Source organism: Urocitellus parryii, chromosome 5, assembly GCF_045843805.1.
Source record: "Urocitellus parryii isolate mUroPar1 chromosome 5, mUroPar1.hap1, whole genome shotgun sequence".
Classification (NCBI taxonomy): Eukaryota; Metazoa; Chordata; class Mammalia; order Rodentia; family Sciuridae; genus Urocitellus; species Urocitellus parryii.
The window spans coordinates 157,888,403-157,915,046 of NC_135535.1; the positions used below are offsets into that span (position 1 = coordinate 157,888,403).

General features: G+C 53.0%; 2 protein-coding genes across 4 annotated transcripts in view; one reads left to right on the forward strand and one right to left on the reverse strand.

Moving 5' to 3' along the window:
• Nucleotides 1-8,654, forward strand: part of Macroh2a2 (macroH2A.2 histone) — a 33,266-nt gene extending 24,612 nt beyond the window's left edge. The window contains exons 7-8 of the mRNA XM_077799007.1: nt 5,495-5,669; nt 8,489-8,654. Coding sequence (XP_077655133.1) covers nt 5,495-5,669; nt 8,489-8,654 — 341 coding nt within the window. The remainder of the gene's footprint in view (nt 1-5,494; nt 5,670-8,488) is intronic.
• A 2,197-nt stretch (nt 8,655-10,851) lies between these two features.
• On the reverse strand, nt 10,852-25,831 carry Aifm2 (AIF family member 2, ferroptosis suppressor). Of its 3 annotated transcripts, none has more exons than XM_026405804.2 (9): nt 25,736-25,831; nt 18,888-19,086; nt 18,434-18,549; nt 16,732-16,851; nt 16,202-16,294; nt 14,879-14,987; nt 13,044-13,196; nt 11,471-11,671; nt 10,852-11,195 (listed from the first exon to the last, which is right to left on the reverse strand). In XM_026405804.2, the coding sequence occupies exons 2-9, from the start codon at nt 19,063-19,065 to the stop codon at nt 11,044-11,046; spliced, it is 1,122 nt and encodes a 373-aa protein (XP_026261589.2). In that variant the 5' UTR covers nt 19,066-19,086; nt 25,736-25,831; the 3' UTR covers nt 10,852-11,043. The 3 variants fall into 3 exon arrangements, with proteins under 3 accessions (XP_026261589.2, XP_077654476.1, XP_026261590.2); XM_077798350.1 differs by lacking the exon at nt 25,736-25,831 and adding an exon at nt 25,467-25,590; XM_026405805.2 differs by lacking the exon at nt 25,736-25,831 and adding an exon at nt 20,363-20,462.
• Between the last annotated feature and the right edge of the window lie 813 nt (nt 25,832-26,644).

Sequence of the window (26,644 nt, forward strand, 5' to 3'; positions counted from 1 at the left end):
TGGCTTCTTTCACTTAACATGGGATTTTTTTAATATTTATTTTTCAGTTGTAGGTGGACACAATCCCTTTATTTCATTAATTTTTATGTGGTGCCAAGGATGGAACCCAGGGCCTCACTCATGCTAGGCGAGCGCTCTACCGCTGAGCCACACCCCAGCCCTGCACATGGTACTTTTGAATCCAACCCGTGTGGCAGCATGTGTCAGTTCTTCTCTCCCTTTTATGGCCAAATGGTATTCCACTTTGTTTATTCACTCAACCGTGGATGGGTGTCTGGGTTGTTTCCAACTTTGGCAACTGTGAATGGAGCCCCTGTGCACATCTGTGCATAGGTTTTTGTTGTTGTCATGGCTACTGGTAAGTGATTCCCTTTCAGAGCCATGTTCCCACCACACCATCCCAGGCCACTCCCTCTCTGTGCTGCACTCATACTACGACAGCCCAGGACAGCGAAACCTCCTGCTGTCCCCAGTCACAATAAACAGGCACCAAGAGGGAGCCCTTGGGGGCGGAGGTACAGCCCACTGGGGAACTGTGGCCGTGGACATGAGCAGGCAGGGGGGAGAGAACAGCAGCCACAGGTGAGCTGCGCCTTTGGGGCTGTGTGACGGGGTTTGGATCTGACTCTATCTGGACCAGAAAGGCCACCTTGAAGTTAAGGCAGGGGACTGTCATGATCAGACTAGATTGTTAGAAAAATAATGGGAGCTGCCAGTCAGGAAAGAACACGGGTCCACACTTTAGAGCTGGTACACGCCCCTCCCCAGACATGCCATGGTGGGCCAGATTTCCTTTTTAAATTTTTTAAATCTTTTAAATCAGCCACCCTCAAATGTAAGATCGGCATGTGTGTAGCTGGAAGTAGAAGACGTGCAGCAGCAACAGGGGAGTTGCAGCCCAGGCCACTGGGATGCAGGACAGGGACTATGCAGAGCCACTAGGCCGCTCTTGCTTATAAAGGGCTGCAGTCGCTGGTGGAAGGAGCAGGGCCAGGCTCGCTGCTCACAGCAAGGGGCTGGAGAGAACTCCTTGGCCTTTCTGAAGGCAAAGCTCTGAAAACCCCCCAGGGCTATGGCTTGGGTAACACTGGACTTTCTAGGGTAGAAGAAGGATCTGATCCCCTCACCCAGGCCCAAGGCCACATTGCCCACTGACCTCAGATTCTGGAGGACCCTCATCCCCATGACCTTGAGACAGAACCCAGATCAGCCATTTAAGAACTGCACCTGGTCTGGGGGCTTGGGTCTGGGGGAGGCTCCCAGCCAATTGCCTGACGGGGTGAGGAGGAGAGAAAATAGCTGCTCTCCACAGAATAAGGGTGCTGGTGCATTTCTCAACAGAGTCCCAGAGGTAGAAAACAGAGGTGTAGAAGCAGTATTTTAAAAGATCATAGCTGGGAATTTTCTAGAATTAAACATGAGCCCTGGGGTTGGAAATATCAGGCATTATAAATGAAAATAGATCTCAAACCTGACCCATGATCATGAAGGATCAAAGGTTCAAAACCCAAGAGAAACCTCCAAGGCAACCCAAGAGAAGAGGTAGATCATCCGTAAAGAAATGAGAAGTCTGATGGCTACAGACACCTCATCAGCAACCCGAAACTGGAAACAGGAAAGAAATGTCTTCAAAGCACTGAAGGGAAACACGCCCACCAAGAATTCCACTGTGCTGTTTTTCATTCAAGAGTGAGGGTGAGGGGCTGGGGCTGTAGCTCAGTGGTAGAGTGCTTGCCTGGAAATATATATATATATAATTGCACATATGGTGTGACGCTACATTGTGTACAACCAGAGAAATGAAAAGTTGTGCTGCAATTGTGTACAATGAATCAAAATGTATTCTGCTATATATATATATAAAATGTGCACAATTTCAAACATGCAAAAGTTGAGAGGCAGCAATTCAGACCCTTCTGGAAGGAACCAGAAGTCAATCAGAAGTAAGTAGAAGGTTGCAGGAAACAGTTGTGATTTGGCACAAATATGTTGGGTCTAAGTATGTGTAGTCTGAGGCCAATCAGGGCTAGAAAGAACACCAATCAGGGCTAGAGTCCACCCTTTAAAGTTGGTACACGCCCTGGGAAGAAGAGAAAAGGGGAGACGATCCTTTAGAATCTGCCTACATCGTATTTCATTTAATTTCAAGACACCATCGGTTTTAATATATGCTTTATTGTTTGGGCCACTAAGATTAAATTTCATGAGTGGGCTAATAGGAGACCCCGCATGAGGCTGGGACATTCAGATTAAGAGCATGGTGACCCACCCTGCAGAAAGGACAGCAAGTACGTGTCTTGACTTTGGTGTTGGGAGGAAAGGCCTCTTGCTGGCAAACCTGAACTGCAGGCCAGTACTTCTGCAGGTTTACAGCCAAGTCCAGTGCTGCCCAAAACCTCAGGCGGAGAAGACATTGGCATGTGACCTCTGTTTGGTAGTGTCCCCAAGTGATGTAGAAGGAAATACAACTTTTCCTCTGAAAGAACTCAGCTTCAATCTTGGCTGACAGCAACTGTAAGATGCATCCTGATTTAAAAAAAAAAAATTAAATAAGTAAAAGGATATTAAATGGCCTGGGGGTGTGGCTCAGTGGCAGAATGCCCACCTAGCGTGCACAGAGCCCTAGGTTCAGTCCCAGCACCACCACAACAAAAAAGATGATAATGATTTTAAGTGCATCTTGGGGTGGGCAAAGCAGACCGAATACAGTGCAGGTCCCGGTGCACAGGGTGTGGAGAGGGTGCATCAGGAAATATTTTAGGAGCAGCACCAGTGAGGGATAGCACCAGATAGCAGCTTAGTCGGAAGGAGATGCCGAATGAGGAAATGCCACATGCTGCCTGGGAAGTGACAGAGGCTGTGTGGTAAACACATCCATGAATTTGTCGTAGGAGTCAGAGCCAGTTTGTGCACGCTGTAGGGTGGGAGCACGGGATGTGGTGGTGAATGAGGCCCCTGAACATTCCTCTGGGAACTTGACGAGTGAACGATAATTTTGCTGGACACGCACTGGGCCTGGGGCACCAGAAAGGTCACCAGTGTGCAGGGTGCTATTGAAAGCTGAGGGGGCGATGGGGCTGCAGATGGTTGCTTAGCAGCCAGGGCCGAATGCCTCCTGCATCAGGGAAGAGCACTGGACCCCTCAGGTAGGAAGAACAGTGGTTGCTCTGGGGAACTGAAGCACCACAGTGTCATGGTGACCAGGGATCAACGGTAGCTCTCCAGCAGGACAAGAGGCCACCCTGGGGTCCTTTTTTTGCTCTGGTGATGCCTAAGAACATGTCAGGTCTTCCACACTGTGAGGATCACCTGAGGGAAGGTTCTAGAAGCTTCTAGCGGCAGCATGTCATCCTCAGAATGCACCTAGTAGGTGAAAGAGTTCCACCAGGGGACATCACATCAGATCACAGATGGCTGTGAGCCATTTGGTTAGCAGCGCTAGTCGGTGCTTATAATGAATATCTCCCAACAGCCTGACCCCTGTCCCTGGCACCTCCAGAGAGCATCACAACCCACAGCAGCTGCGAGCCTCGTTTCCCATCTCCGGTTGCCATGGAGATGCTTTGCTTTGGATGGAAGTGTTATCAGGGGCTACCTCGAAAATCATTTTCTTCCTTGGTTGGATGTTTCACACCGCCAGTAAACGCATTCCTCTTGTCTGAAAATGACTTTAGATTCAAAAGAATATCATTCGGCTGATAACATGACTATCATTTAACATATATATACACAAAATAAATCAGCCGTGGGTGTGAAGAACCAGCTTCTCCAGCACGTGAGATCAGTGAGAGCCTTGGAAAAATTGCCCCGATCAGGCCAAACCCCGGGTCCCAGGTTCTCTGCAGGACAATCCCAGGTTCCGGGTTCCAGGGCCCATTGTCCAGGCCCCACAGCCACATTCCGCATCTGTGTACAGACCCACAAGGCCGCAGGGTCAGTCCTGGAGCTGTGAGGCCCCCTGTTCACGCGTCTTGCATGGACTGGCTCATTCCTGTCTGATTGTCTTTAGACCCACTCAGCGCTGGGAAGGCGAGGAGCTCACAGCCCTTCCTCCCTGACTCGGGTTCCAGCAGCTTAGTCCCCACCCATCCAAGCAAGTCACAGCACCTCTGACACCGTTGGGTCCCACAGACTAGGTGGGCATTGTAAATTTCAAATAGATCTTCCAAGCCAACCCCCTACACAGCTCCAGAGCCTGGCAGACACAGGCATGTCACCCACACTGCCCTAGTGGCCATGACTTCCCCAGAGCGCCAAGGCTCCCAGGCCCTGGCCACTTGAACAACACAGAGCCCAGCTCCACCAGGCAGGTGGCTTAGGAACAAGCAGCATGGGGGCAGGGGATGGACAGTCACAGGGACTTCCCTGAAACTCAGCAGCCGCAGCGCTTATCAGCTCTGTTGCCAACGGGAGCCATGTCCAGGGGGATAGAAAAGAAGGCAAAGAAGAACAGGACCAGGCTGGCATCGTGGAAATTTGAAACTGTGGGGCCAGGCTGCATGGTTCACTTTGAACCCCTGCTGTTGGCAGGATACATGGAAATGATCAGGTACATGACTGTCCAAGGAAATCTATGACCAAGGGAGGTGGTTCTCAGCTCAGGGAGGGCCCCAGAATCCCAAGAGCATGGCACCAGCCTACACCAGACCAAGTCAGGATCTCTGAGGGGGCTGGGCTCAGAAACAGCTGTTTTTAAAGAGCCAGGGTGTCTTGTTCCTATGAGTGCCCCCACAAAGTACCACAGACTCGGTGGCTTCAAACATGACTCTGTTCTTCAAGTTGGGAGGTCAGCAGTCTGCAGCAGTCTCTGTCTAAGGGCTTAGATGAAGGTGTCACAAGACCGGTTCCTTCGGAAGGTGTCTGGGAGAAGCCTTGACCTTTCCTGGCTTCAGGCCTTGGCCCCTGGACAGGGCGCCCCGGTCTCTGTTTCTGTCACCACCCTGCTGGGAAAGTCATCCGGTCAGGTTCCCTTCCACTTCCTGGTCCCCTCACCACTTTGGGCCTTCCAGCCTCCCTCTCACAGGACCCATAGGACTTCATTTCAGGGCCCAGCCAGATAACCCAGGAGAATCTCCTGTTTGGTCACATCTGAAAATTCCCCTGGCCATGTCAGGTCACATCCACAGGTCCCAGAGGTCAGGGGTGGGTGTGGTGGGGAGTCCGTTACTCAACCTACCACAACACGGGAGACTGGGTGGGTGTGATCCTGTGACTCCAGCCACTGTGGGCAGGTGCCTGCTCCGGGCCTGGCTGTCAGCATTGAGGCTTTCCCCTGAAGCTCGTGCTGACCTCCCAGGGCAATCCCAACAGCTCCTGCCCGCTGGGAAGCAGGGAATGCCATCCGGTCAGCTTCCCTTCCACTTCCTGGTCCCCCGACCCCACTCCACCCCACCCCACCCGCGGACCTGACATGTAGACGCGCTGTGTGGCCTAACTCCCAGCTGAAGGCAAGACTTAGGAAATGACCTGCAGCGTTCCTCTCTCCCTGTCCCAGCCGCTGTCAGCCAATCCAGTGGACTTGCAGCCAAATTTGTCATCCACTGTCACATCCCCCAGTGGGGCTCCGACAAATGCGAAGAACAGCTTGAAGAGACCATCAAAAACTGCCTGTCAGCAGCCGAGGACAAGAAGCTAAAGTCCGTCGCCTTCCCACCCTTCCCCAGTGGCAGGTAGGAGGCTTCCTGTGGAGTTGGTTTCTCCAGGCTTTTCGCTGGGAACCAGTGGCTGTTCCACTCACACGTGGTCTTCCATTCCAGAAGATGCAGCCAGGGCTCGCCAGCACGGTCAGCAGGTAGCCAGGCAGAAAAGTAAGGGACCAGCTTCCCACCTCCAAACACAGGGAGAGACGGGCCCCCTGGTGGGCCAAGAGGCTGCTGTCCATGGCTGGGGCCAGCCCCTGCCTCCTGATGTCCAAACCCAGGCAGAAAAGTGGCTGTAGGGAACATACTGTGGCAGAGCAAGGTGGCATGTCAATTTCTGAGAGCCTGCTGTGTTCAAAGCCCACATCCCCATCAGCTACCCATGTTCTAGAACGCACGATTAGAAAACACCAGGCTTGAGTCGGGCACAGTGGTCCATGCCTCCACTCCAGCTGCTCGGGAACCGGGGGGCAGGGGGATCACAGGGCTGGGCAACTGCGGACCCGTGTTGTAGTCAGATTTTTGGCAGCGGCTGCTGTGACCAAAAGACCTGACGAGAACAGTTTTAGAGGAGGAAGAGTTTCTTTTGGTTGCCGCAACACGTGACTAAATCAGCCAGGGTCACTCCAGGTGAATTGGGCTGGCTACTAAATAATCACACAGACACAGAAAGTACCTTTTTTCTTGGGGCTCAGCAACAACGGCTCCTCGGCCCCAGCTCCCACAAGGAAGCAAGAGAGGCAGACAGAGGGAGCGCGCCTGAAGCCCTGTGTATTGAGGGGAGCCTTTCAATAGAACCTTCCATCCACAAAAGGTAAGGGGTGGTACGACAGAGGAACCAGAAGGCTGCCCACTCCCAGGGGGTCACCCCGTGGCCTCACTCCCCTGCTGAGCGGAGATGGGGATCCATCTGCTTCCAGGCAGAGGCAGCTAGCCTCCACATTTCCATCACTCAAGGCTAGGGGGCGCTCAGCTCCTGGGTGGCAGCTCCCGACATTGGGCGCTCACAGTTTCAGAGATCTTGGTCCACGGACAGAAGGCTCCATGGCTCTGGGCCCAAGGTGAGGCCAATCATCAAGTGGATAGGTATGGCAGAGAAAATTGGTTCAGGTCATGGAACCAGGAAGGAGAGAGAGAGAGAGAGAGAGAGAGAGAGAGAGAGAGAGAGAGAGATCCCCTTACCATGGACAAAAATACAAAACCTAAAGACACGTCCTCAGACCCACCTCCTCAGCCACACCTACCTGCCTACGGTTACGGCTCAGTTGATTCAGCGGATTAACGCACTGGTTAAGGCTCTCCTAACCCAGTCATTTCACCTCTAAACTTTCTTGCGTTGTCTCCCACATGAGCTTTGGGGGGTACCTCATACCTGAGCCACAGCACCCTGGGGGATGTAGCTCAGTGGTTCAATCCCCAGAGGGAGGGAGGAAAGGAAAGAAGGAGAAAAGAAAGGAATGGAAAGGGGAACGAAGGAGGGGGGACGGGGACATCAGACTTGAAGGCCTGGCTACTCCAGTGTGGTCTGTGGAACAGAGGCGGGGACATCTCCTGGTTAGAATGTGGAACCTCGCCCCCACCCCACATGTCCCGCTGTGGGACTCCTCTGCTGCCCGGGGTCACAGCAGACCCAGGACAAGAGGTAGGGTAGACACTCCCAGAGCTGTGAAAGGTGTCACCGAGGGGCGGAGGCTGGGCTCTGTCACCTAGGCAGGCACATCACTGGAAGAAGAGAGAGCGGAGAGGCCTAGGTCCCCTCTGTAACTGTATCTCCAGCACAGCCCCCGCTCTGGCCCTCCCCAGTCCAGGCCGAGGCACTACCGGCTGCATGGTCTCTAAGTGGGCCATAGGCAGCGTGTTCCTCAACAGAATGCACACACACCCACACGCACATGCACAAGAATCCACATGGAGCAGGCCCATCCTGGACCTGTGCCAGGGGTCATTGGTGGCTGACCCCAAGTAACCATTATGGCTGTATCTCATGAGGCCAGTGGACAGCACTCTCGATGGCTCCCTGGTGCTTGGGACTCTTAGCAAACTTCCACCGGCCCAGTCCTGCCCAGAACCACTGCCGAAATCACACCAGCACGTCCAAGAGCTCATGAGAAACAGTGAGGGCGTGGAAAGGAATTTTTGAAGACAAGCTAGTAAGAGTGCATTTTTGCTCTTATTAAACAATCTGTTTAGTATTGAAACCAATTTTGAGGAAGCTAATAAAACCTATGTTTGCTTTTATGAAGGCCAGGTATTTTAATGCAGAACTGCTAGATTTTGTTTGTTTGTTTGTTTGTTTGTTTGTTTGTTTGTTTTGTACCAAGGATTGAACCCAGGAGAACTTAACCACTGGGTCACATCTCCAGCCCTTTTTAACTTTTTATTTAGACACAGGGTCTCGCTAAGTTGCGTAGGGCCTCACTAAGTTGCTGAGACTGGTTTTGAACTTGCAATCCTCCTGCCTCGGTCTCCCGAGCTGCTGGGATTACAGATGTGTGCCACCGTGCCCAGCTGAATTACTAGAAATTTTTAAGCCAAGTTCTACCTGATTCAGGCAATACAGCTTCAAAAACAAGGCAATCTCACCTGGCAGCCCTATGATGTTGGCCAAAATCATACCCGTCAGCGTGGGATCTATAAAGTGAGGACGAAGTCTCCCACCAACCCCTCCAAATGACCCTTTGACTAGGTCAGAAGTGACTATGCACAGTGATGCCCCACTCAGTACAAACAAGAGCCCAAGGCCAAAATCAGAAGGAACCCAGGGCTTTGCCCTCCCAGGCTGAGGGAAGAGTTAGGACCCTGGATCTGGGGACCAAAATGACGTGGGCTCTCCTTTTGCCTTGGTACAGAAACTGCTTTCCCAAACAGACGGCCGCCCAGGTGACCCTGAAGGCCATTTCAGCCCACTTCGACGACTCCAGCGCGAGTTCCCTGAAGAACGTGTACTTCCTGCTCTTTGACAGCGAGAGCATCGGCATCTATGTGCAGGAGATGGCCAAGCTGGACGCCAAGTAGCCGCTGTCCAGCAGGGATCGGAGGAAGAGCCACGTCATGAGAGTGGGGTTTTATTTTTGAAAAGGAGAGAGGAAGGGTGATGCAGGGGAGCAGAGGGCAGCTGAGAGGGCAGCAGGGAGCAGGTCCTGCCACCGAGGGACCCTCTGCATTTTATATTCTCCTTACAAAGGGCCTCGGTCCGTATTTAACCAGGTCTCCACCAGGGTTTCTTCCCATGTGTTTTCTTCCTGTTGTTTTAGAACTTTTTTTAAAAAAAAAACACAGACCTCATTTTAGATTTATAGCATTGACTTTTACACACACTCACACACACACAAAAAAAATCCTTTTAAGATTCTTAAAAATCTTTTGTTCCTCCTTTATCCAAGGGAAGAGGGCTTGAGAGTCAGCTGGGCTTGCTGGCGCATCCGTGGTGGAGAGAAGATGGGGACGACATCGCTCTGGTGCTTTTCTCTTCTGGTCTAGTGCCCCTCCCCCCTTCCCCTATGACATCTGTACCGACTCCTCAAAAGTTCTTTGCTTTGGGCTTTTTGTTTGTTGGTTTCATTTCATTTTTTTAAAGAAAAGGAAAAGAAAAAAATAAAAGATCCAGTGTCTTTCTTATAACATATTCTTTTATTGCAATATTTTCCTCTATTTGGAAAACTGGGTCCCCATGAACGGATACCTCTAGAATGTTCTAATAGATAGAACAAGGCCTGTCACTGACTGGCGGAGATGCCCACCCTGCTAGGTGATGTCCGTGGCCTGTGTGGTCAGGTGGCGGTCCTGCCTCTGGGAAGGAGGAGCCCACTGGCGGTGACAAAGCCACAGGAGGGGTCACCAACCTCCGGGAAGCAGGATGTCTCACTCAGGCCTTGGCAACAACGTGGAACAGACGGCAGGGCATAGCCCAAACGTGGGATGGGCTGAGAGCCCAAGTGAGTCTGGTGGCCCCAGCACTCTGCCCCAGTCCCCAGAGGCCACCATCAAAGATGAGCAGGGAGGGGGAGGGTAGGGAGAGTCGGCCTGAATTTATTCATGTGAACTCATGGAGATTTAACCTAGGGGATCCAAAATAGACTCTTCCATGTTGGAATCTCTCTCCCAAATACAAGAGTCTAAATTTTAGACACTTCGGCTCTAAGCTGGCCCTGAAGACGAGTGCCCGGGGTTGTCCAGGAAACCAGAAGCACAAACCTCAAGGACCCCTTCTCACCCCCAGGAGCTGCCAGTCGACAGTAGCCTGGAAATATATCAGGAAGCCCCGGCAGAACCCCCTTCTGCCCCCTGAAGGGTAACAGATGTACCCTACCATCAAATTCTGCTGTCTTTCCTTACCCACCTCCAGAAGCTGGCAAGCCTGGCTTCAGACCCTGCCCGCTCTGTAAAAACTCACTGTCGGGAGGGTTAACAGAAGGGGTACTCTGTCTTTGTTCTTAAATGCACCTATGGTATGTAGTCACGATGATCTTGAGATCACAAAGCTTCAGGGGAATTAAGGCCTTTAGGGACTAGCCACCTACACCGACATGCACCTGTCATCCCTGTACTCAGGAGGCAGAGGAAGAGGATCACTTGGGCCCAGGAGTCGGACACCAACCTGGCCACCAGAGTGAGACCCCTTCTAAAAAGACACCACAAACCAATCCAAAATATAGGCACCAACCATAAAAGGGAGTTTAAAATGAGGCTCCTGATGGTTGTGGGATGTAGAGGCTTCACCACCCCCAAGTGATGGAAAAGGTTTGGGGTGCAAGCCATCTCCCCACCCCAGGGCCTCTTCTGTGGCTGGTCTCAATTTGCAGGTTCTCCTTCCTGTTCTCACAGATGGCCACCAGGCTCCAGGAGCCAGCTCTCTGCACCACCCTGAGAGCTCTGAACACCACACCAAGCCCACAGGTGCGTGCACACACACACACACACACACACACACACCACACCAAGCCCACAGGTGCACACACACACACACACCACACCAAGCCCACAGGTGCACACACACACACACACCCCACACCAAGCCCACAGGTGTGCGCACACACACACACACACACCCCACACCAAGCCCACAGGTGCGCGCGCACACACACACACACACACACCCCACACCAAGCCCACAGGCACGGGCACACACATGTCCCAGAGGAACCCGACACTCCCCCCGCCCAGGCCCTCCAGCCAGTGCTGCTGCAAGCAGACCGTCCGAGCCCAGAAGGAATCCTCTAGGACACGTCTTTTTAATGCCCCCCTCGCGTTTGGTTTTACATGCGTCATGCATCCAGACAGTACACCACTGGCATCTCATTCCACAGGAAGAGCCTTGTGCTTTGGCACTTGTCAGCCGGGTGCTTTTTGTCCAGAGGCCCGTCATCATCGGCAGTAGTGACACGTCTGCCACTTGGCCTTCCCATCAGGGTGGGGACTGCCTCATGGTTTTCCAGCTCGTGGAGACAAACAGGTCCCTGCTCTTGGCCAGCCGCACCATGAGCCGACCGACGTAGAAGCCACTGATCTGGCCCACGCCATCGTTTCTGCCCATGGACAGGAGGAACGTCAGCGCACCTGGGGAGCACACACACAAAGCAGAGCCACTAAAGGTCATGGGCCGCAACTCCCAGGGCACATCCCCTCCTGGGCCTTCCGACTCAGGGCAGGAAGGGGGGTACGATTTTGGAAAGGCAGGGGAGTCCCCAGCTTATTTTTCAAAAGCTTGAGAAGGCTGTCTCTGTCATCAGTTTCGAGGGTGCGGTCTAGAGGCCAGCCTTCGTACAGCACTAGAAGTCTTCCCTGTCTAACCCCAAACCCTCAACACCAGGAGGCCCCTGAGCTTCCCCCACCTGGCTTGTAGGCCTTGAGGGGCCTCTGCTTCATGGAGTTGACGAGGTTGGTGACAGCGACGTTGGCATGGAGGCCTGCGTGGTAGGCCATCTTGGGCTCCTTCACGTCAGCACAGTCGCCAATGGCATAGACGTTGCTGTAGCCCTCCACCTGGAGGAACTCATTCACTCTCAGAGCACCGTTGCTGGCCAGCCTGCTCTCTGTGGGCAAGAGGACACCAAAACCAAGTCCTGAGCTGCTGCACTAAGCAGCCACCAGACACGGGGGATGAGGACTGGGTGCTAGTTCAGTGGCCCCCAAGGTGCGTGCTCAGAGGCCCATCCTCCACCCTCAGAGTTCCTGCTGCGGTCCCCACCTTGGGCCCCTCCTGCAAAGATAAGTTCACAGCTCCAGGGCGGAGACTGTCAAAACCCCAGCAAGCCGCCTTCTCCAAAATGCATGGGACTCTAACTCCTGATACACTGCAATGGCTAGCCAAGCTTTAAATTTCCTTTTGAACATAGATCGGGAATTTTAAAATAAATGCAAGGTTTTAATAATTGATAAACTGAGCCAGGCATGGTGGCACCTGTCTATAATCCCTGTTGCTCAGGAAGCTGAGGGAGGGGCGAATGGCAGGCTCCAGGCCAGACTGGGCAACTTAGAAGGACCCTGTCTCAAAATAAAAAAAGGGCTGGGGATGTAGTTCAGTGATAGAGTGTCCGGGGTTCCATCCCCAGAACCATAAAAAATAAAATAAATGATAAACCACTTTAAACAGTTTTTCTTTTTTAACAGATGAAGAGAAATTTTCTTTGACAATACAGTAGGACACCCGCCCGGGCGTGCTTCCTCTGGAGTTGAATCATCCCTCCTGCTGGGCACAGGAGCTCCTTGACAGGGAAGGATGCTCAGAAGTAAATGCTGGCACCCGGAGTCCCACTTCGTCCACACTGACCCCTGGAGGCCTAAACATGTCAGTTCCTCCCCCGCCCCCACTTCCAGGTAACTCAACAGCTAAACACTGACTTGTAAGAAAAGAAGGCACAGCCAGCAGCGGCACACACCTAGAATCCCAGTGCTCTCAAGGCTGAGGCAGGAGGGTCGCCAGTTCAGAGGCAGCCTCAGCAGCAAGGACCTAAGCAACTCAGAGAGACCCTGTCTCTAAATAAAAAATAAAAAGGGCTAGGGATGTGGCTCAGTACCCAAAACAAGAAATGAGGGTATGTTATGGCCCGACTCCCCAAAGCCATTAGGAGCTGAGGTAGTCAAATGTTCAGATTTGGATGTGGAGAAAACAGGGACTGTGAACAGAGAAAGGCCTGACCCGGAACTTCTCCCACATCCCTATAAAAATAGCAAGAAATGGGTCTTTCTCGCCTCTCAGAAGCCTGTTCCTATCTCTTACCACTAGGGGACAGTCCCGATGCTAGAAGATTCTGGTCTCCTAACCTAGATCCATAGAGGTCACCATTCAGAAGAAAGCAAGTGGGCAGCTAGGAAATGGACAGGGGCGCTGGCTCAGGGGCACGGACTACAGGGCACTGCAAAGAATGCTGGAGACTGAGGCGGTGGCCCGGGTCACCTGCTTACCAAATGCACTAGAGTAGGCAGAACTGTTGATCTTGATGCCATTGCAGGGAATCACCAGGTTGGTGGCCACCTCCGTGCCCTTGTCTGTCTGCACTTTGATGTACTCGCGATACTCGTTGAGAGGAATTTCCTCCAGGTTGCTCACCCGCTCACCTGCATGGGAGGGGAGGGTGGTCCCATGACCAGGAGGTAGGCAGAGGCTGGCAGAGGCTGGGGCCCATGCCAAGGCTGACGGTGGGAAGACCTGGGCTGCAGGGGCCCAACTAGGCCATCACTCCGCCCCCTCCCCCACAGTGCCCTTCCCTCGGGCCCTTCCATGTGGACATTGGGCCCCAGGGCATCCAACTGGAGGAAAGGTCCAAGCAGCTCCTGGGGGAAGTGAAGCTTCTCAAGAAGTTCTGGGAAGAGTTATTCAACAGAAAACCTCAAGCGAGCCTTGCTGAATGTCAGCGGTCCCCCTGTCTGTACTGTCCGTCCCAGCACACCACTGGCAAGACAAGGACAGGGAAAGGCAGAGAAGCCGGCTTCCTGGAACCTCAGCCTGAAATCAGGGCACTAACTGTCCTTCACAACCAGGGAGGGACTTTCACAGCAGATGCCTCGCCACCTTACCCACAAGACACAGAATGTCAAGGCCCAAGTGCAGTCAAGTATGAGTGTCCCACCACTGGGATCAGAGCCCCCTCTAAAATGCTGGGTGGGCCAGGCACAGAGGCCCACACCTGAAATCCCAGTGACTCAGGAGGCTGAGGCAGGAGGACCACAAGTCCAAGGCCAGCCTCCCGCAACTTACTGAGATCCTGCCTCAAAATAAAAAATACAAAGGGCTGGGGTATGGCTCAAAGGTTAAGTGCCCCTGGATTCAATCCCCAGTATCACAAAAAAAAAAAAAAAAGAAAAGAAAAGAAATAGAATGCAGGGTAGGTCTCTCCCCCCGCCCCCAATCTATATCAAAGTCACACTCATTACTCTCAAAATAAACCAACAAAACTATTCCCTCTAGCACAAAAATATCCAATTTTAGGGCAGATCCTTCAAATGCACTTTTTTTTAAAAAAAATCATTCAGTGCTGCAAGTGGTAGAACCATCTGTCATCAGCAACTTGGGAGGCTGAAGCAGGAAGATTAGTGGTTTGAGGCCAGCCTCAGGAACTTAGTGAGACACTCTCTCAAAATAAAAAATAAAAAGAGCTTGGGCCAGGCACACACCTGTAATCCCAGTGGCTCGAGAGGCTGAGACAGGGGGATCACAAGTTCAAAGCCAGCCTCAGCAATGACGAGGCGCTAAGCAACTCAGTGAGACCCTGTCTCTAAATAAAATAAAACAGTGGGCTGGGGATGGGGCTCAGTGGTTCAGTGCCCCTGAGTTCAAACTCTGGTACCCCCCCCAAAAAAAAAAGAGCTGGGGGTGGGAGTACCCAATCCCTAACACCAAAAATAAAAAAGCTTAATATGTATAAATCATGGGCTGGGGTTCAGTGGTAGCGCGCTTGCCTCGCATGTGTGAGGCACTGGGTTTGAGCCTCAGCACCACATAGAAATAAATACATAAAGCTATCATGTCCTTCTACAACTAAAATATTTTTTAAAATATATATATACATCATTCATTAAAGAAGTATCCCACAGCACCACTTAGCAAATAGATCTCCCTCGTCTTTCCTGTACCCAAAGCACAGCAAGCATTGCTGCCTGCATGACGTGGACCTCCGAGGCGTCAGTGGGCTGTGACGCTTCAGGCTGATCCCCAGGAGGCAGAGGAAGGGAGACTGGGTAACCGTGGCTGGGCTCTGAGCCCGTCCCAGTAGGTCAGGGGGGCTGAAGGCCACGCGTACTCAGCAGCAGCTGCACGCCCTTCCTGAGGAGGATCTCCTTCACTTCCTGCCGCACACAGGGCAGGAGCTCCTTGTCAGCCAGGGGAACTTGAGAGTGAATGAGAGTGACCTGGGAACAAAACAAAACATCACTCAGCGCTCGCCACGCCCAGGACAAGCCAGGACATTCCCTCTCCAGGTGCCCAGGGCCCTCTATCCCTGCCCCCTGTGCCCCTGAGCATTAGAAAGATCAGTGCAGGCCGAGGCCACCCTCCTGTGGGCAGAAGGCACTGCTAGCAAAGTTGTCCCCACGCCTGGGCAGGCAAGGGGTTGCCCTGCAGGCTCCCACCACGTGGCCATCCAGGGCAAGGGCTACCCCATCAGGCAGGGACCAAAAGCCAACTGAGTATGTCCTTGTTCAAGTTCGCTGTCGGCAAGAAGAGGTACTCAAAGTCTAGGTTTTATCACCTTAAATTCTGAAGGTGACACAGTTCACCTTTTTTTTTTTTTTTTTTTTGGTTCCAGGGACTGAACCAGGGACACTTAACCACTGAGCCACATCCCCAGCCCTTCTTTATATTTGTTTATTTTTTTTAATTGACTTTGTTATTTTTTTTAAAATACACGACAACAGTGGAATGCATTACAATCCTTATTACACATACAGAGCACAATTTTTCGTATCTCTGTATATAAAGTATGTTCATGTCAATTTATGCCATTATACATGTACTCTTTTTTTGCATTACAATTCTTAATACACATATATACCACAATTTTTCATATCTCTGTTTGTATATAAGGTATGTTGATACCCAATTCAAGTCTTCCTACATTGTATAATGATGTCCATCACATTCCACCATCCTTGCTAATCCCCTTCCCCTTCCCTTTCCCTCCCACCCCTCTTCCCTATCATTTTATTTAGACACAAGGTCTCACTGAGCTGCTTAGCGCCTCACTAATTTGCTGAGGCTGCCTTCAAACCTGTGATCCTCCTGCCTCAGCTTCCAGAATCGTTGGGATTACAGGCGTGCGCCATCGTGCCCAGCTGACAGAGTTCACCTTTATAAGACATCTCCCCTGGGTCCGTCCCACGGGGTTGGCCCAGAAAGCAGGACCTCTCCAAGAACAGGACACCCCCAGAGCAGGTCTGCATAGTCAGTGGCAGGATCCTGGTTCCCTGGGAAAAGTCCCTGCAGAATCTCTCTTTAGCACAAGACAGGAAACACACAAGCATTCACAGCTTCTGTGAGCAGGGCTCTGACCTCCAGAGCCCTCAGAAAATTCCTCATGCTCCTCAGGTAAAGTCAAAGAAGCTCCAGGCCAAGGCGGCCGCCTCACCTCTTTGTCAGGGTATTCTGTCTTAATCTCTGCTGCCATCTCCACTCCAGCGGAGCCACCTCCCACCACCACGATGAACCGTGAGCGCTGGACCTGGAGAGAACAGGGACATAAAACACACCTACATATCCGCCCTCCGCCTGGCGGTTCCACCTGTGGTGTGGGCTCCCTGGCCAAAGAAAGGTGGAGAACTCTACATATTTGGGATCCCATTAGGCCTCCTCCTAGGGTCACTGTGCCAACTGACTGGCATCACAGGAACTGAGCCTCTCTAAAATCCCAAAGCGCTGGGCAATCAGGAGGGCAGGTGGATGTGAAGGGACAAGTCTGGCCACACCAAGCACAGCCCAGCAGGTCTGGGGAGCTCATGTCCAGGCCTCTGTGGCAGGCCCAGAGCCCCTCCCAGGGAATGTCTTCCTAGCAACTCTCCAATCTCAAGCTGCTCTCAAGTGCCCCCCGGTCTCCCTGCTGCGGCCCCAGCTGTTCCCTCATCCACCTACACCTCCCCACGCCTATCCGCAGCAGCTCACCTGCTTCACCATGTCCTCATAGGCCTGGATGGCCGCCTGCTGACAGGAGACCTTATTAAACTTGCCAGGGAAGGGCCCACTGCTGCCCGTGGCCAGGATAAGATGGGAGAAGGGCAGGGCCTGGAGGGATAAGAAAAAGAAAGATGAGCCGGGCACAGTGGCGCCTGCCTGTAATCCCAGTGACTCGGAGGCTGAGGCAGAAGGATCACAAGTTCAAAGCCAGCCTCAGCAACTTAGTGAGATCCTGTCTCCAAATAAAAAAATAAGAAGAAGAAGAAGAAGAAGGGCTGGGGATGTAACTCCGTCATAGAGTGCCTCTGATTCAATTAATCCCTGCTACCCACTCCAAAAAAAGAAAAAGAAAAAGAAAGATAAGGGTAAGACAAAGTGGGGAGGCCTGGGTTTCCATATCTAACACCAGAACCCCAGTATCCATGGAGCACCAGGCAGAAGAGGCCCATGGGCACACAGAGGACACGGTCCTTTTGGAAGGAAGTGAAATCACCAAACCAGGGGGGGCCAAGGGATGGCACCAGAACCCAAAGACCTAAACAAGCAGATTTTACCTCCTGCCTGCAGAATACATGACCCACAGCACCAGACCCTACGGAGGGGAGAGGCCCCACTGCAGAAGGCAGGTCAGCAAGGAACAGGAAATCAGGCACAGGGAACGCGCTTCCAATGTGGAGCTTAGAATCTCCTGGACAGCTTAGAAGGCTCCTCCCACCCCTACCAAAAGAACAGAGTGGAAAGGGGGAGGAAGGAAAGAAGGGAGGGAGGGAGGGGAATATCGTTTGGAGCCTAAGTATATAAAGTGTTCCAGTGGGAGGGGGACCAGAGGCCATCTGGACCCACTCAGCCCCTGCTTTTGAGCTCCGAGGTGCCCTCATGGACCCTACCAGGGATCTGAGAAGCACAGATCAAAACTGCAGGACAAGAGACACTCAGTAATCTTTCCAACTAGTGAGTCTCTGGTCCCTTAAATTAATTCAAGAGCGACTGATTCACACTAAGGCACATACTCATTGAGGACAGGAACTTGTCTCCCGTTTCCAAGCCCCGCTTAGCTTAGATACTGCACCAGGGGCTGAGCTAGAGCTGTCCGTCAATCCATCCTGAGGGCTGGTGGCTGCTCACTGACAGAGCTCGGCCCCCTGCAGGCACATGCCAGGTGCCTGCTTCCCTGGGGCGAGGATCATGAAGATGAGTGAGGGGAACCTCGGCCCCCAATGGCTTCCCCATCTGGGGAACATGGCATCATGCTTGTGCCTAACTTTTACTTCTAGATAGTGAGGACAGTTTCCACGGCTGGCCCGGCCTGGTCCCTGTCGAGGACACTGGCTTCTGGAGCAAGGACTCAGGGCTGAAAGTGCCCGGATTCCCATCTTGGCTCAGTCTTTTGCCAGCTCAGCTGGGGGACCTGAGGCAGGCCGTTTAATGTATATGGAAAATGAGGGTCCCACCTGCCTTAGACCGTCACGGCAGTCACCAAATGAGATTTACATGAAGGATCGGGACAGTGCCTGGCATACAGGAAAAACTCAAGAAATGCCTGCCACCGTACTCTGTGGCTGCTGTGGTCCAGCCTCTCTCCATGAGGAACCTATCTGCCCCGCAACAGGCAGGGCTTGGAGGCACAGAGGGCACTCCCCCAGCCCCAGAGAGACTGGTCCTCCAGCTAGAGGACAGCTGGGTCACTCACCTCACCACCCTGCAGCAGCACCGTCTGATTCTTCAGGTCTATCCCGACCACCTGGCCCTGTCGGAAGTTGTCCTTGAAGGTCACTGAGTAGGAAATGAATGTCTTTTTGGCAAACCCTGGGGAACGGACACAGAAGAGTTCACAGTGCAGAACCAGGCTGAGCTTCTCCTGAGCCACACACCAACAGGGGCGCCCCTGGCCACAGCTAGGTCAACAGAGGCACCCAGGTCCCCCCGAATGCTAAGTGCCAACCTGGGCCCCAGGTCTTTGGAAAAGCCCAAGCTCTGACTCCGAGGCCTTGTTATGGCAACTGCTTAAGCCACTGACCGGAAAGAATCTATTGATGTCATTTAGGAAACTCGCCCTACATGGAGAAAATCGGTCCCTGAAATGAGGTCCCACTGCAGTGACAAGGCCATGCTCACAAAGGCAGCCCCAGAAAGGAGCCCATTACCACTCTCCACGGAGGCCCGGAGGGCAGCCACGTTGTGGTGGAAGGAGTCCTTCATGTCCACCAGCAGGAAGGGGATGTTCAGCGCCTGCAGCTGGCTGGCAGCCGCGATCCCCCCGAAGCCCCCGCCCACGATCACCACGTGCAGGGCTCCCGTGTCCGCCGAGACCTGGGACCCCATCTTGAACCAGGCACTACTGGGCTGCGAGAAGAGACCAAATCAGAGTCAAGGTCAAATGTCATGAACTGACCTTCACAAATGAGGTCAATCCTTCATGAATGAAATTCCAGTTTTGTAAAAGGTGAATTAAATTCAGAAGTGCTATCCTACCTCCGCCCCATCCCCCACCCAGCCTGCTCCCTTCTCCAGAGGCACCCACTTTTACCTCGTGTGCATGCGCCTCCCCAGAGATATTCTTTGCACCTACAGTTCTGACAATTTTTGCACATGTTAAACAAACTGTTGTGCACTTTTTTACCCAGTATATTTCACCAGACTTTGGAAGAGGGTAATAATCACTCAACAATATTCACATGGACCTTCTACTGACATGCTCTTGCTGTGGCCCCTACCTTATATTGGCAGAGCTTACACAGTCAAAGGATCAGGTGGATAATGTAAATGATGGAAGCTGGGCAGGTGAACAGTAGGGAACGGAGAGCAGGTGTGTGGAGAACTGGCCGACATGGGCACATCTAATAGAACAGAAATTCCTCAAGCCTTGCACCAAGCAAACACTATAACCACACCTTGCTAGGCTTACAGGCTATGGCCCAAATCTAAGAAGGTCAATTAGCAGGGTTTGACGAGATGGCCTCAACTTCTAGCTCTTTTCCCAAATTTTAGCTCCACTGAGACTCCTCCAAAATAGAATGTCGCTATGGTTTGAATGTATCCCAAAAGCATGTGCTGCAACTGAACACAGTGGCCCACGACCCGCCATCCCAGCCACTCAGGAGGATCATAAATTCGAGGCCAGACTTGGCAACTTAGTGAAAGTCCGGCTCAAAATAAAAGTTTGCAAAAGGGCTGGGGATGTAGCTCCATGGTAGAGCATCCCTGGGTTCAATCCCATAGTATCATTTAAAAAAAAAATTAATCCTTAATGTGACCATGTTGGGAGCAAATGGGAAGTGTTTGCATCATTTAGGTTCTAATCCATGAATGGGTCAATAGTCATGTAAAAGACCTTGAGGGGCTGAGGTTGTGGCTCAATGGCAGAGCACTTGCCTAGCACTCGTGAGGCACTGGGTTCGATTTCCTGCACCACATAAAAATACCTAAATAATAATAAAGGCATTGTGTTCATCTATAACTTGAGCCGTTCAAGGCCAGCCTCAGCAACTCAGTGAAGCCATAAGCAACCGTCTGAAAAATAGCAAGGGCTGAGGGATGTAGCTCCGTGGTAAAGGGTTCTTGGGTTAAATCCCTAATAAATAAATAAATAAAAGGCCTGCAGCTTCGTTTGTTCTCTTACCCTCTCACCCTCTTCTGCCTTCTGTCACGGGATGACCCAGCAAAAAGGCCCTCTCATGCCACCCTGCCCTCCTGGACTCCCAGCCTCCAGAGCGTGAGTCAGTCAGTTCTGCTCACTCCAAACGCCCCGTCCGTCCGTCCGTCCGTGGTATTCTGTTGTAACAACACAAATGGGACTAAGACAGATGGGGTGTGACAATGGGGTCGGGAGGAGGAGCTGGCACGGGGCCAGGTCCGGCTCCTACAGCTTTCCTGGGACAGTCAGGAGACATGCCCCCCCCCAAAATGGGGACAGCAAAAAGTCCTTCTGGGCTAAATCTCCAAGGAATGTCTGCTGGTGAGAGAGACGGTCAGGGAGAAACGGTGTCGTGCGGACTCCTCGTGAGAGGTGAAAGGGGACAGCAAGGACCCAGGGACAGGTACGGTCATGTAAGAAGCGTGTGCAGGGCCAGATCTGCAGACTGGACCCACCCCAGGCTCACACTCACCGGTGACCAGTTCCCAGCAAACTGAGAGCAAACCTCGGTTCAAGTCTCAGGGGAACTGGAATTCGGGAACCCGTGGCCCAGAGCCAGAGCTGGGGCCATCTGAGGCTGAGGAAAGCAGTAGCTGGGTCACTAGATGCCCAAACACCGAGATGGACAGAGGGGAAAGGAACTATAACCATGTGACCAGGCATATGGTTAAGACATGAGGTGTCCCCCAAAAGCTCAAGTATTAGATGAGGCAAGAATTTTCAGAGGTGAAACAACTGGGTTGTGAGTTATGACCCTCCTCAGTGAACTAATCCACTGATATCAGTGAACCAGGTGGTAAGCGTGGCAGGTAGGGTGTGGCCCGAGGAGGTGAGCGGGCCTCTCCTACTTCCTGCAGACCATACCCTGAGCGGCTCTCCTCCTCCACCCTGCTGTTTGCCTCACCTCAAGCCCAGAACAAGGGAGTCCACCATCTGTAGACTGAGACCTCTGAAACCATGAGCCCCAAATAATATTCCTCTGTGTTGTCTTAATTAGGTCTTTGGATCCCCGTAATGGAAATGCTGACTAAAACATCAGGGCTCCCCCAGCCCACCTGGGAGTCTGTGGACAGGGTCGCCTGTAGCATCCCAGTCTGCCCCTAGGGAGGCTGAGGGACTGGGGCTCTAACCAGGGATCTTGTCTCCGGCCAGCTGTACCCCAGAGAAGGACGCATACGGTGTGCAGCCTTCAGTCAGAGGAAGCTGAACTCCTAAGAGCAGCCGGGGGCTGTTGCGGACACTCGCTCAGCGACAGGCAACCAACCATACCTGCTCCCAGACTGTGCCAAGTATAGGTGAGGGCGGCCGGGGAGGCGCCGGGGAACAAGCAAGGGTCACTGCATAGAGAGCATCGAGGCCCAACAGCCCTGCGAGCTTCGGGGAGGAGGAAGCGGACAGTGGGAGGGCAGGCAGGGCTGTCCAGGAAGGAGGACATGCACTCTGGGGTCAGTCTTGAAGTTGCTGAACAGCTTCATGGGGGTGAGGGCTCCAGGGGACCTTCTGGGGTCACACGGCAGCACTGGAAGGTCACTGCACTGTTCTGATCATCCGTGTAGCCTGGAGTTCAGCCCCTTCCCTCTCTAGGCCTCAATTTACCCCATCCATGGTGGTGCTTGCCTATCATCCCAGCGGCTTGGGCGGCTGAGGCAGGAGGATCCCAGGTTCAAAGCCAGCCTCGGCAACTTAGCAAGGCTGTAAGCAACCTTGAGTGTCTCAAAATGAAATATAAAAAGGGCTGGGGATGTGGCTTAGTGAATAAGTGCCCTTGAATTCAATCCCTGGCACCAAAAAAAAAAAATTGTACTCCCTCTCATGAGTGGGGGCTCTCAGGCCCCACCAGCTCTAACACCCTGAGCTGTCCTTGGACACATGGGGTTCCAAGCCGTGGTGACCCCAACATGGTCCCCCAATCTTCCCACAGCCAGGGGTGGCTTACAGTCAGAACTCTAGGCACTGTCTTCATGGATGGTCAACTGCCCACTGCTGACCTTTTTCCCTCAGGGACAGAGGAGGGGATTTCCAGGTGTTTCCCATTGGCCAGATGATTCCGATGCATTGAGGTTGGAGGATCCCTCCCATTTAACTGCACCCCAGGCAGGGCTGGGACCAGGAGAGTACTCATGGGGACAGCCCCAAGTCCTTATTATCCAGAACTGATCCCTAGTATTGCTCAGGCTTACTCTGCCAACTGGGCCAGAAGAATGTCTCCTGAGAGCCAGGAGCCAGGAGGGCTCAAGGTCCCAGGCACAGGTAGGAGAGGGCACCAGGACGTGGGAGGCATCAGGCAAGCCACAGGTGGGGTGTCTCACCTGCCCCTTCAGTGTGGGAACCCCTGTGACGGGCCTTGCCCTGGGGGCTGGCAGCCAGTGATAAGGCAGGAAAATACCCAGCAAGCCTCCCTTCCAAGCTGGTTGGGCACAGGCTCTGAGAGGCTATGGGGGGCAGAGGAGCCACTGGGTGCTAGGTCACACTGGGCCACCCAGAGACTCAAAGGCAATATCCAAGAGGTCTGAAAAGGAGCGAGGGGACAACATAGACCACAGCCCTGGTGGACAGCAGTGGGAGTTATTCAGGGTACATGTGGCAGAAGGGGTAGGGGTGCACAGGAGGGCAGGGGACAGGGGCCAGCACAGATACCGAGTGACTGTCATGTCAAGGCAGCTTTAACTGCCAGGTAGGCAAACAAGGCTGTGACCAGCCCCTCAGGGGACACCTTCCCTGTGCAAAGAGAAAGCCAGCAGCCCCAGGGCAGGCCTCACAGGCGGTACTTTGACCAAAATAGTTTAGCCAGAGTTCCCTCAGGCCCCAGGGGTCCTTAACCTTTGCCTCACCCAAGAAGGCAGGCCGCCCCCTCAAGGCAACGGCTTCTCTAGAGTTGGGGGGGCCTGAAGGCATGTCCAGACCTCCAAGGGCCGCAGGCAGGGTTGTGGGAGAGGAGGCAGGCGCTCTTCCACTTCCTGCTGCCTGAGGCCTCTCCTGGAATCTGTCTTTTTCTCCTCTAATGACCTCTGACAGCCTCACTTGGGGATGGGAACCAGGTATTATCCAGCACATTCCACCCTTCCTCGGCAGCAGCCCCTCACCTAGCACTTCTGGACACCCCCATTCTCCTCGGCTCTTGCAGTGTCAATTCTTACCTGGCCCCTAAGGACGGCTGGACTCCTCTCTGCTGGGCCATGACCTAGTTAGCCAGACACCTCAACCAAGGGCTGCACTTCAGGCCACCTACCCAGCAGGTGCTCAAAATATATGCAAGGAATGAATGAATGTTCAATTATTACCTCATCTAACATGGCAATAGTACAGGCAAACCTCCATCAATGGGAGACTCCATTAATCCATGAAAAACTCCATCAACGGGAGAATACAGCACAGGACAAACTATTATACACCCACCCAAAGCTATTTTTTTTCTTTCTGTACTGAACCCAGGGGTACTTTACCACTGGGGAAATCACATCTTTGTTATTATTTTGAGACAGAGTCTCTCTAAGTTGCAAAGATTGGCCTCAAATGTGCTATCCTCCTGCCTCAGCCTCCTGAGTAGCTGGGATTAAGGCACTCAGCCTTATCCCCAACTTTTTCATAGACAAACTTTTCATGTGGTTTGTACTTGGAATTGCTCGGTCAGACATGAGCCTGGTCCCAGGGGGTTCTTTTTTAATAATAAGAGGCCTTTAGGAATCCACTGGAAAGCAAAGAAGTCACATTTCTGCCAAAGCTGATGAGAGGTCAAGGCTCAGAAGACACAATAAGAGACAAGCAGGCCTGATCAAGGCAAGAACATCGCCTGCATTGCTTCACAGAGACCACATCCAACCCAGGACTTTTTATGTCATCATGGCTTACTCCAAGGGTAGATTTCAACACTGGCCTTTGGATAGTAATATTTCTGGAGTGGCCACCTTGGATGATCAGGCCACTAACATGTGACTCTATGGGCTCTGAGCATCTCCTCTTCTACCTCAGGGACAGAGAAGAGCAGGAGACCTCCCTCACTGGACACTAAAGGCCAGGCTGAGAGTAGGCACTCCAAGGCCAGCCCCCCAAGGATCCCATCCCATATATATATTAAAAAAAAAAAAAAAAAGACCAATTTCCAAAAGGGACTCAAAGTCTGAAGAGAGGCTGGGTGCCATGGTGCAGGCCTGTAATCCCAGAGTCACAAGTTCAAGGCCGGTCTTGGCAACTTAGTGAGGTGGCCAAGCTTCTCAGAGTCAGTCATTTTGATATCTCCTTGACTCTACCATGGTCTGCCGCAAGTGCACTGGGACCCTACTTAAGCCTGGCCTGCCCCAGAGGCCCCACCACCACCACCTGCCCAGCTCCATCACTTATGGGCAGGGTAGTCCTGGGCAAGGCCTTGCCCTGGTTTGGGTTTCTGGTCCTCAGTGAGATGGTTTTGAAGAGCTCTCTCTAGGAGCTGGGGTGAGGCAGATGTGCTCTGAGGGTTTGGGGAGCCCCAGCAGCAGGCATCTGTGCAGAAGCTAAAACCTGATACTACCCTGAAGTACAGGTGCAAAGCCCCTCCAAAACTGACCCTCCCAAACCACCTCATTCTCCCCAGCTTCTCCTTAAATCCCAGGGTCAAAAAGGACCCCCCTCTTTGGCACTGAGGATTGAGGGCGCTTTATTAATGAGCTACATCCTCAGTGCTTTTTATTCTTTAGCTTGAAACAGGGTCTTGTTAAATTGCTGAAGCTGGCATGGAACTTGCGATCCTCCTGGCAGCCTCGGGAGCAGCTCGTCACTGGGATCACAAGCATGCGCCTAAGGCCCAGCTCAGAGACCCTTACTGGGGAAGGTGTGAAGGGAGTATTCGGTGTGGGTGACATTGGGAGGGACGCGTCCAACACTGCCCACTAGAGCAGTTCCAAGTTGACTTGGAACTGCATGAGAGTTAGTTAGTTCAGCCTCTGCTGGTCTTCACCCCGCGGAACCTCGGCCTCCTGATGCACCCCGAGTGTCTCCTGTCACTTTCCTTTTGAAGATTAAGGTTTTCCCTCCCCTCAGTACTCCAAGACCTCTCAGGACCCGTGTCACACCGCGGGGGACCTCGGCTTCCCCGCTGTCTCCGGCTTGCGCCCACCTTTCTTGGCAGGGGTTCAGGGGGAGCACGGGGCGGAGAGCCCCCTGCGCTGTCTCGCGGGTGTGGGACACTCCGGCCCGTATCCTAGGCAACCGCCCACGGCACCCCGCGACCTCCCGACCTCGTCGGCCGTCGGCCAGGCCCCCGCTCCGCGCTCCTGCTGGGGTCCCTGATTCGCCCGGGCCGCTGGGGGCCGTTCCGAGCACTGGCTGCGCGACCCTGGGCGCAATGCTGGCCCCTGTCCTTCAGCCGCGCCAGCGCGAACTCACCCGCCGCCGCCGCCGACCCGGCTCCTCTCCGCTCGGATCGGATCCTCAGGCGTCTTCCGGCGCCCGCCCCGCCCCGCCCCGCGACAGCGACCGCGACCGCGACCGTGCGGACAGGGCGGACCCAGCGCCGCCCTCGGTCCAGCGGCCACGCCTCGGCGGCCCGGAATAGCTTTCCCCACTCCCGCCTCAGTGCCCTGGGCTGCGTCCCCTGCGGCGCGTGGGACTGACCTTGACCGCCAGCGAGAAGGACCTTGACCGCGAGTGAACTCTCAGAGTTTGAAACAAGGTCCCTAAGGCTGCCTGCCGGCGCCCCCCGCCCCAGCCCTGCCCGGGCCACCCCGACGCTGCGCGGTTGCTGGGTAACAGCCCCAAAGCTTCTCCCGCTCGCTGGCTTTACCACCCTGGGCTCACCATCCACCTCCTTTCTCCACGAATATGTATAGTAAATTCGTTTGAGCACCTACTGTTTACCGGGCACTGTGCTAGGGACTGGGGAGATAAAATGAAGAGCAAAAACACACAAGGTTTCTGCTTTCATGGAAGCGATAACCTACAACTAGAAAAAAAATATTTAAAAAAAATTTTTTTTTAAATTTTTAAAAAGAACCTGCTTGGGCCAAGTTGAGGTCCCATTGCCCGCTAGAGGGACCACTTCAGACCCCGGTCTGGTGACAGGATCACTCATGTGAAGTGTTTTAGGGTGATACCAGGCACAGGGCAACAGGTTACAATATTATACATGTTTTATATGGCAGATGAGCTTGTCTAAGGCCACACAGTTTTTTTTTTCACTTTTTTTTTGGATATATGTGACAGTAGAGTTTTATTTGTTGTTTTTGGATATACATGAGAAGTAGAGTGTATTTGACACATTATACATACATGGAGTATAACTTATTCTAATTTGGC

Coding starts and splice junctions, on each gene's coding strand:
- Aifm2 (XM_026405804.2), bottom strand. CDS start 19,065: ATGGGGTCCCAGGTCTCGGCGGACACGGGAGCCCTGCACGTGGTGATC. Junction 14,988..16,201: donor CAGAATACCCTGACAAAGAG/GTGAGGCGGCCG, acceptor TTTTGTTCCCAG/GTCACTCTCATTCACTCTCA. Junction 13,197..14,878: donor GGGCGTGCAGCTGCTGCTGA/GTACGCGTGGCC, acceptor CCTCCCATGCAG/GTGAGCGGGTGAGCAACCTG.